Genomic DNA, 11,104 nt, shown 5'->3' with positions numbered 1-11,104 from the left:
TCTAGCCTCCCTAGTCATTGTCCAACTCTCTGATACATAACAAGTGATTGCAAAGACCATGGCCTGTATCAGGCACACCTTAGTCTCCAGAGAGACACAGTTGCTCTTGAGTACTTTAGAGAGGTCCCTAACAGCAGACTTTTATTTATTTGTTTGTTTATTTATTTTTTTTGTTTGTTTGTTTGTTTTTTTTGTTTATTTATTTTTAACGTGTACCGTCAAATCAGATCTGACTGGTACAGAAGATTGCCCCCTCCTTCTCCAGCACAGCATCTGGTGGATTTGAACCTCTCTACTCTGGGATTGCAGTGCAGCATCTTGCCACTAGGCCACCAGAGCTCCCTTGACATATAGCTACCTGGCAAAATATCACACCTAGTTAAAGTCAACTACCTTTTTTAAAGTAACTCTTGTGGTCTAGTGACAAGAAGCTGCGCTGCAATCCCAAAGGTACAGAGTTTGGTGGGCATTCTCCCAAGCAGTTAACTGCCTCTAAAAACCCACTGGAAGGTCAGCTGTGGGTCGGTTCTGACACTACACAACAACAACACAACAAAACATACAGTAAAATCCTAAGAAGTGGAATAAAACTCAGTGGAAAAACCTTCCATTTTGTTAATAAAAGTAATTTTTGTTACCCCAAATTTAAAACTAGGGCCTTTAGAAGAACAGTTCTTTTACATTATCTCTTCAATCAACCATTTTTTGCTTAGTACAACTATGATCACTTTTTTTAATCTCATGTCTTTATTTTCTCTAATGTCCTTTATAGTCTTCTCTTTACCTAATAGCCAGAAGATTCTTTTAATTTCTGTAATACTATGTTGTTGATGTATACAATTGAGTCAAAACTGACCCATAGCTGACTGCCCAGCATGTTTTCAGAGACAGTAAATAACCTGAGAGGAGACTGTCCATCCTCCCGCAGAGCAGTTAGTAGATTCAAACCACATGCCTTTGGGATTACAGTGCAGTTTCTAATGGGAGTTTTTCATAGGGAGTTATGGTGACCTAGTGGTATAGAGCGGCACTCTCATCCCAAACGCACATGGTTCGACTCCACCAGCTGCTTCGTGGGAAGAAGATAGGCAATCCCTTTTGCAGTTTACTGCCTCTGAAAGCCCACTGGAGAATCAGCCAGGAGTCAGTTATGACTCAGTGGCACAAAGCAACGACAACATGTATTTAGAGTAAAATAATATGGCCTACAGATCTGCCACTCTCCCTCCCTTATTCTATACAGTCCTTATTATTTTATACAGACCATTTTATCGAAAGTACTATCTCACTTTATAAAAAATAGAGAGACTCCTGTCTCTGCTGCCTCTTTATCTCCTTTGTCTAATTTCCTTCCTAATAATTGCCTAAGGGATCTCTGATGGCCTAGTGGTAAGAAACTGTGCTGCAGTCCTGAAGGCCCGTGGTTCAAGGACACCAGCTGCTCCATGGGAGAAGGGTGGGCAACTAACTGCCTCTGAAAACCCACTGGATGATCAGCAGTGGGTCGGTTCAGACACTTTGGTACACAACAACAACAATATTGCGTATTATATATCTATTTTAATTATCCCTTTTTTTTCTCCTCAAACCTATTTTCTGAAGCTACATGAAGACAAGTTTTGTCTTGTTTATAATCATATTCCCATTCCCATTCCCTTCACAATGGCTCAAAACTAGGAGTAATAGAGCCTGTTTTAAAGACATTTTTTATTATCACAACTTAGGGGAAGGGAGTTTACTACTGACATCTAGTGGCTAGAGGCTAAAGAGGTTGGTAAATATCCTACATTACACACAATTGAACTTTCCCCCTGGGGGGAAAAATTACTACCCAGAACATCAGTAATGCTAAAATATAAAAACCTTGATTAAAACAATATTTCTTGTTATGTACCATCAAGTCAGTTATTACAAAATAAATAAATATGAACAAATAATCAAATGAATCATTCATTGCCGTGCTTTGATATGGCATTAAATATGAAAATATTACAATTATATTTTCTTTACAATTTAATAGTTCTCTATTTCAGTACATAATATGACTGGCAGTTTGATAAGAGAATTGAGCCAGAGTTTGCAGAATTGAGTCAGCAGATTTCATGTTTGAGGACAGTGAGCGCCTGTCCTTGCAGATTATGATACATAGTTGTTTGAGTTGGAGAGGGAATGGTGCTTAGATTACTTGTTAATTTTCAGAAATTGTTTTAGTTCTTGAAATAAATTGGTACTGAAATTAGAGCTCTGTTGTTTGAGGGCCAAAAGTTCTTTTGTAACTTTGTGATTGTAAGGCACTTACGATGGTATTTTATTTGGTGAGAAAGCATTCCAATCCAATACTAAATATCAAGAACTGAAAGAGTAAATCTGCCAGATATATTTGCTCTTAGCAGTTTTGAGCCTTAAAAAAATACTTTCTAGCCAAGACATTTTTAAAGGTACAAAAATAATTCTGAAAAAATTTTAAAGGCCTTTTTACTAGTGGTAACCTAAAATAATCTTACACTGTTTTTCTCTATTTTATAAAAATAATATATAGTACATGTATTTTATTTCTTTTTAAAGATATACCTCATCTTTTTATTGTAAAGTTGTGGATTTGAACCTCTAGAGGAGGGGTAGCTTTTGGGTTAGAAGTGTACCATGCTATGGATTACCTCATCAGTGCTTTCTCTTTAATAATTGGCTAATATAATTGTATGTTTATATGACTGTGTTCATATTTTGTCTTTGTTATGTGCCATCTTGCTTTATTAAACTAAAATTTTGCATGAATGATTTAGACAATATATTTGTTAATCATGATCATTTGTCAATTGCTGCATATTTGGGGGAAAAATGGGTTGATAATTAGATGAGAAATTTTTAAACTTTTAAAGTATTAAATATTTATGTTCATGGAAAAAAGCCATATTTAGTGAGAAAGAAGGAATTCTAACTTAGAGAAGCATGCATACTGTCCTCAGGTAGTCTTTTTGTTCATGAACATTTATAGTTGACAAGGGTGGTAGACTTAATAGATGGATCTGGTATTAAGAAAAATAAGTAAAGAAATGTCCATTTTTAATTTAGGTATCTGGTGATGCAAATAGTCTCCTTTATTACCAGCTTTTTCCACACCCAGTTACTAAAATTGAAAATTAGAATATTTTAATAGTCTCCTTTGTTATCAGCCTTTATTTAAAGCCAGTTACTTGCATTAGCTTTAGCTACTATTAAGCCACTTGCACAGATATCAAAACAAGCAAATTTAAAATGTTGTAAGACATCCTTGACTCCTTTTTGTCTCATGTTCCACATCCATTTCATTAGCCTACCCCACTAGCTGAACTGCCAGAATAAATGCCAAACACTTCCTTTACCACTGTGCTCATTCCCTAACTATATTATTAAAGGAGTGGTCTTCTACTGCCACCATTCCCCATTCTCACACAAGAGCTACAGGGATTCTGTTAAAATAATGGGGTTAAGTACCTTTGAATCGAGAATGTATGTCTTGGTGATTCTGTAAACAACATACTCAAACCTTGTCATTTCCTATCCCATTCTTACAATCTCCACCATGCTCAGGCCCATTGTTGCAGTCACTGTATCAAACCATTTCCTTGAGAGTCTTCTCTTTCATGGAAACTCTATATATTTCCAGGCATAATGTCTTTATAGTTTTTCATCTTATTTTGAGTAATACCTGAAGTTTTAGCCATGGCTTATATGGCTTTATGTGACCTTACATTTCCTCTCTGTAATGTTTTGTTCTAGCCACAACAGCCTCCTTATTCTAGTATTGCTGCTGTTCAGGGATTTTATACTCATTTCTTCCTCTGCCTGGAATGCTTGTCTCATATTCACATGACTCGCTCTCTCATATCATTCTCGTTGCTACTCCAGTGTCACCTTACAGAAAAGCCTTCCCTGATTTTTAATATAATACTTCTCTCCTAATTTTTCTCAATATTTTGCTTTTTCGTATAGAAATTAATATCTCTGAAAAGATATTTTATGTTGCTTTTAATTGTAATGTAAGCTCCATCAATTCCAAATTTTTGTTTCGTATACTGCTGTATCCACAGACCCTAGAGCACACCAAACATACAGTTAGCATTCAATATATAATTGTCAAATGATTTACTATTAAGAGATGATTTTCCATGTCATGTCTTGCTCTTATATTGGTTTCATCATGAAAACTCTAAAACATTTTGTAATTACTCATAAAGATCTATATGGAAAATCTTTTTTACAGAAGCTATATCCTGATAAATAACTTATTTTTGTGTGAAAATTAAAGCTTTTCTGGAGGGTTGGTTTTTGGTTTTTTAAATGGTAAAAGATGATTAGTCTTTATTTTCTGAAAAGTTACATTGCATCTTACAAGTTTTTTAATTGCAGGCGCATGCCAAGCCTTTTGGAGTATTTAAGTTACAACTGTAACTTCATGGGTATCCTGGCGGGCCCACTCTGCTCTTACAAAGACTACATTACTTTCATTGAAGGCAGATCATACCAGGTGTCAAAAACAAGTGAAGATGGAAAAAAAGAAGCACAGGATGAAAGAACAGAGCCATCTCCAAATGTAAGATCATGAGATTTATTTCAGTTTTTTATAACTCTTATTTAAAAATAATAATGCTTTTAAGTTTCTCATTTAACTACCTATTTTTAAAAAATTTCTTATTAATTTCAGTAAAAATTTACATTCCTTCATTGTTGCACTTTTCTCCCCTCCAACCCCCTCCCCCCCCAGTACCCTACCCTCTTGGAAAAGTAAAAGACGGATCTTTCATTGTTTTAGAAACCCTCTCCCAGGTCCACTCCACCATGTAGCCTTCACTCTAGACTCCTGTCGTGACAAAAATACCTAATCACATATCCCTTTTAAACAGTTTTCTCCCTCATCTGTTTCAATGCAGTATACATTATTGAACCCATCTTTCTCAGTCTCTCCCCAACCCCAAGGTCAGTCCTGTTTTACAACAGTGGCATCATGCAGTATTTGTCCTTTTGTGACTGAGATACTTCACTCAGCATAATGTCCTCCAGAGTCACCCATTTTGAATACTATTGCATGAGTTCCTTGTTTTTCAATGCAGCATAGTATTCCATTGTGTGAATATACCACAGCTTCTCTATCCATTCGTTTGTTGATGGGCATTTAGGTTGTTTCCAACTCCTTGCTTTTTGATAAGCATGCATGTGCATGTATCTGCTTGGATGTCAGTTATGGTCTCTTTGGGATATATTCCCAGTCGTGGAATTGCTGGGTCAAATGGTATCTCTTATTTGCAACTTTTTGAGAAAGCTCCATACCGCCTTCCACAGTGGTTGCACCATTTTACACTCCCACCAACAGTGAATAAGGGTTCCAATTTCGCCACAACCTCACCAGCATTTGTAGCTTGCTGTTCTGTTAAATTTTGCTATTCTGACTGGGGTGAGATGATATCTCGTACTTGTTTGAATTTGCATCTCTCTTAGAGCTAGGGATTTTGAACATTTCTTCTTGTGCTTGTTAGCCATCTGAATGCCTTCTTCGGTGAAGTGTCTGTTCCTATCCTGTGCCCATTTTTCTATTGGATTATTTACCTTTGTCTTGTTGTGGTGCTCAAGTATTTTATAAATTCTGGATATAAGTCCCTTATCTGATATGTCATTACCAAATACTCCATAATATTTGTGAGGCTATCATTCTCAACAGAAGCAAAATACCTCCTCTTTCTCCTGAGTAAATGCTGGTTGATTTGAGCCTCATACCTTTTTGATTATCATCTCAAACAGTATGCCACCAGGGCTCTTTGTATAGTACTCATATCCAGCTATTGTTGGCTTCTCTCATCTGGGTCCAGATGTTTCTTCTACTTTTCTGTTTCTCCTGCGCTTATATTTAATTTCCTTTATAATGCATAAAGGTGAAATAGTCTGACCTGTTGAAAATAGAAAAATAACATAAATTGGGGTTTTATAAGGTACTTAAAACCCTAAAGGTATCTTAAGGTACTGTTTTATAAGTAATGGCATTTCTTTGCATCAAGAGACCTCTATGAACATCTGTGAATCTCTTCAAATGTTTAGGTCTTTCTGTTTTGTCATTTTGACCAAAATTGTGTTCCAGAATTCTCAGATTAAAGAAAGGTGCAAGGGTTTATTGTAGTAGTAATGTCGACAAAATTCCTAGAAATTGGAAAATATGTCAATGGACGGACATATACAGTCAACTACCAAAAATTATAAAATTTTTTGTGAGTCCCTTTTATAGATACATATTTGCTTTGTGTGAATGTACCTGTGTTTTATCCTTACCAGGAACTTGTAAAAGGCAGAGACTTGTCAGATATTTCCCAATGAGATGAATAATGTTGTTATTTTTTGTTGAGTTGCTTGCAACTCATAGCCACCCTATGTACAACAGCTCTGAACACTGCTCTATCTTAAGTCAACTTCATTGTTTCTGACACACCTATTACTATTACCCTAGTCACTGAGGCAGTCCATCTCATCCAGGGTCTTCCTCTCTTACACTGTCCCTCTACCCTTCCAAACATGATATCCCTTTCTAAGGACTGGTCTCTCCTTGCAGCATGCCCAAACTATATAAAACAAAGCTTCAAAAGCCTTGCCTCCAAGGAGGAGCCTAGACAAACGTGTAATCAATCTTCTAATAATCAATGATATCCAGTACTTAACACCACAACTCAAAGGCATCAATTGTTCTATCATCTTTAGTCATTGTCCACCTCTCTAACATATAGCAAGTAATTGTCAAGACCATTAGTATCTAGACAGATATCATTGCTCTTCAGTACTCTGGAGAGGTCCCTGACAATAGAGGAGTGGTAATACGGAAACTTCTCTAAGGCAGAAACCTTATATAAGACTAAGTAAAAAGAATTCTGGTATTCCCATGTTTTCACACCCCCAATCCCCAAATGCTTGTATTTGCTGTTAGAATTTTTTGTTATTTCTTAAAAGTTCTGAATTGAACTACAGCTCATAGGTAGATTGCACATATAATCTTTATTCTGTGTGTGTGTGCCTGGGGAAGAGTTTAAATACTGAACTCTGTACTTTTTTTTAAAGATGAAAATAGTTGCACATTTTCTTCCCCTCCTAACCCTCCTCACAGTGCTCTCCTTGTTTCAGACTGTTGTCATACATATAATGCCTAATCACATATTCCTTTCAGACAGTTCTTCCCCTCATCTAATCTAATGCAGTGTTCGTTATCCATTCTTTTCCCATTCTCTCCCTAACGCCTCCATTTCTGTCCTTTCTATAACAGCAGTGTTATTCTATATTTATCCTTTTGTTACTGAGATATTTCATTCAGCATAATGTCTTCTGTGCTTCCCTGGTAATGTGTAATGTTCTGTGAGTTCCATTATTTTTAGTGCTGCATAATATTCCATTGTGTGAATGTACCATAGTTTTTCTGTCTATTTGTTGATGGGCACTTGGGTTGCTTTCCTGTCTTTGTTATTGTGAATAACAACAGTAAACATGGGTGTACATAAATTTGTTTGAGTCACGGCTCTGGTTTCTTTAGGGTGTATTCCTAGTTGTAGAACTGCTGGGTCAATTTTTCAATTTTTTGAGAAAGCACCAGACCACCTTCCATAGTGGCTATACCATTTTAGATTCCCACCAGCAGTGAATGAGAGTTCTAATAACTCCATAACCTCACGAGCATTTGTTGCTTGCTGGCCTGTTGAACGTTGCAATTGCTGCTGGAGTAAGATGCTATCTCACAGTTGATTTTTAATATTTCTTCTTGTGCTTATTTGCCATCTAAATGTTTTCTTTCGTGAAGTGTCTGTTTATTATCCTGTGCCCATTTTGTGATTGGAGTGTTTACCTTTTCCTTGTGGAGGCACTAGAGTATTCAGTAAATTTTAAATATAATTACCTTATCAGATACGTCATTGCCAAATATTTTTCCCCCAATCTGAGTTTCCTTTTTTCCCTGTTAGAGAAAATTTTTAATGTGCACAGGGACTTGATTCCTAAAAGGTCATTTTATTTTCTCCTGGTTGTAGGTCAATATGCTTTTTAAATTTTTGACTAGACAAGGTTTGTACTGTTTAGAGAGGAAGTAAATATGTCTGTAATATTGAAACTGAATGTTAAGGAAATTAGATTAAGTTTATGAAGTCTTGTGTTTACTTTTCAGGTGGCAGTCATTGAGAAGCTAAAAATCTGTGGACTTGCCTTGTTATTCCATTTGGCTCTTTCTAAAATATTTTCTGTGGAGTATAACATTGATGAGCATTTTCAGGCTACAGCTTCATGGCCATCAAAAGTTATCTACCTGTATCTCTCTCTTTTGTCTGCCAGACCCAAATACTACTTTGCATGGACATTAGGTGAGTAAAATGTTAATGTTGTTGTTGTTGTTTGTTTGTGCTGTCAAGTTGCTTGCATAGTGACCCTATGCACAACAGCCCTAAACCCTGCTTTATCCTGTGCCAATATTATTGTCTCTGATATACCTACTCCCATTACCCCAGTTACTGAATCAATCCACCTCATGTCAATCAATCTTCTCTCCTGCACTGTCCCTCTACCCTCCCAAGCATGACGTCCCCCTTCAAGGACTGGTCCCTCCTTGCAACATGTCCAAAGTATGTCAGACGAAGCTTCGGAATCCTTGCCTCCAAGGAGCAACCTGTCTTCACCCTCTCCAGGACAAACCTGTTTGTTTTCCTAGGAATGCATGGTGCATTCAGTACTCTTCTCCAGCACCACAGCTCAAAGGCATCAATTCTTCTTCTGTCATCCCTAGTCATTATCCAGCTTTCTGATGCATAGCACATATCAGGTGCACCTTAGTCTCCAGACTGGCATTACTGCTCTTCAGTACTTTGAAGAGGTCTTTGACAGTTTGTTAAAAGGCACTAATAAGGAATAAAACTATTTAGGGGTACATATCCATGTAGGATTTTGCTAGGTTTTAATGGATTTCTATCTGTTTAATCTCAAGTCTTGACAGATAGTCACCCATTCTTTAGTTGCTTGGAAAGGGAATCATCTGAGGCAGAAGCTTTCTTTACTGCTTAATCAGATTTGTAAAGCAAAAATAAATCAGCATTACAATATAAAGGACTAGAAAACAAATTTTGAAGACATTAATAGAATGAATCTGGATGAACAATGAAAGTGAGAAAAATTAAAATATCATTTCTCACAGATTCATGCTTATAATAAAGGTGATACAAAGAACACACAACTTACCAGGGTAGAACATCCCTTTAGTTCTTTGATAGATGGCAGAGAATACTCAGCTGTGTTCAATGTATTCTATAATTCAATATTGGGAAATTACTTCCTGTATTAGGTCTGCATCTGTAGCCCATTTGTCTTCAGCTCTTTTGAATTTCACCTGTCTTCAACTCATTCTTAATATTTTCATTCTTAATATTTTGTTAACTAATTGAATCATCCCTAATGGGGCACTTGTTTTCATTGCATATGTTAATATTTATAACTTCTGCTAGAAAGTATAATCTACTTTTATTGATTAAGAATAAATGATCACAGTATATAATACGTAATTGTCTAAGAGAAGGCCATTTGTTACATATATTAATGCTTTTTTTTTAATTGTTTTTCAAAAGCTGATGCCATTAATAATGCTGCAGGATTTGGTTTTAGTGGATATGACAAAAATGGAGCACCTCGTTGGGACTTAATTTCCAATTTGAGAATTCCACAAATAGAGGTTAGTAAATAATGAAAAAGTTAATCACTTTATGATACTTGGTTATTGTATGATTTCATATCTGTTCCAACTTATCAAATTCAAATTCATAACTAACCTCCCTTGGGTTTTCAGAAGCTGTAAATCACATGAGAGATTGCTCATCTTTTTTTCCGCAGAACTACTGGTAGATTTGAACTGTGAGAGAAGCACCCCCTGTGGGTTAACCTGTGGTTAAGCCACCAGAACATGACAGAGGACAATGCAGAAATGCCACATAGAGTTCCTAGGCTATAATAGTTATGAGAGCAGGTTGCCAGTTTCTCCAGAAGAGCCACTGTTGTGGAATGTGACTCATAGTGACCTTGTAAACAGATCTGAACTCCTATCTTGTGCTATCCTCAACATCTCTGACACTCTTGAGCCCATTACTACTGTTACTGTGTCAGTACATCTAATTGAGGGTTTTCCTCTCTCTCACTGACTCTACACTTTTCCAAGCATGTCTCTAAGGAATGTTCTCTCCTACTAACAAACCAAAAGGATGTGAGATGAAGCTTTGTTGCCTTTGTTTCCAAGGAGCACTCTGTCTGCATCCTCTCCAACCCAGTGACCTGTCTGTTAGCAGCTCAACATTTAACTGTTGTGCCACCGGGACTCTATAGCACTTTTAAAAAGAATCCAAATGCACTGTTTTTAAGTCTGTTCCCACTGATGGAGACCCTCCATCAGGTGTCCAAGCTGGGAATCTTTTCTGAAGAGAGCAGCTGATGGACTGGAATTGCCAGCGTTTGATAGTCCTGCACACAATTCATTACACTAGCAGAGCTCCAAGATATCACAATGTGCTTTCATACATTATAAAGCGATAGCCCAAGATTGATACTGAGTGTGTTTACTGATTATATTCTTTTTTCCATTTAGCCAATATTATTGGCCATTTACCAGTTGGATCCCCACCCAATGAATGAGGCAAATGCAATTTGGGGTCTTAGGAAGATTTGTTGTTGTGTACGGAGTCAGAACTGACCCATAGCTGACCCCCAGCAGTTTTCAGAGGCATTTAATTACATGGAAAGAGATCTTTCTCCGATGTAACTTCATGATTGTAGTGTAACTTCTTGCCACTAGGCCGGAAGACACAGAGTACCTTCTATGCACAAAGTTATCATGTGTCGTTGCTGAAAAGAAAAAAAATCCAACTTAGTGACGAAGAAGGGGTCCTAAAGAAAAAGAGAAAAATATGTTAAGCTGAGTCCTCAAAGGTTAACTAGGAGATAATTAGATCTTTCTTTTTTTTAATTATTATTAAATTTTATTAGTTTTAATGAACATTTACAGGGATTTTGGGTTTTCATTCCTTCATTGCTGCACCATTCTCTCTACCCTCCTCCCCAGTTTGTTCTTCTTCCC

General features: G+C 36.7%; 1 protein-coding gene across 1 annotated transcript in view; it reads left to right on the top strand.

The window, feature by feature from the left end:
* Positions 1 to 11,104, top strand: part of MBOAT2 (membrane bound O-acyltransferase domain containing 2) — a 105,506-nt gene that overhangs the window by 78,162 nt on the left and 16,240 nt on the right. The window contains exons 7-9 of the mRNA XM_006898196.1: positions 4,390 to 4,573; positions 8,165 to 8,357; positions 9,609 to 9,712. Of these exons, the coding sequence (XP_006898258.1) occupies positions 4,390 to 4,573; positions 8,165 to 8,357; positions 9,609 to 9,712 (481 nt within the window). The remainder of the gene's footprint in view (positions 1 to 4,389; positions 4,574 to 8,164; positions 8,358 to 9,608; positions 9,713 to 11,104) is intronic.

Source organism: Elephantulus edwardii, unplaced genomic scaffold (genome assembly GCF_000299155.1).
Source record: "Elephantulus edwardii isolate Elephantulus edwardi_28Jun2011 unplaced genomic scaffold, EleEdw1.0 scaffold00223, whole genome shotgun sequence".
Lineage (NCBI taxonomy): Eukaryota > Metazoa > Chordata > Mammalia > Macroscelidea > Macroscelididae > Elephantulus > Elephantulus edwardii.
Note: the sequence above shows the minus strand (reverse complement) of the source record. Positions and strands in the feature narration are given on the sequence as shown.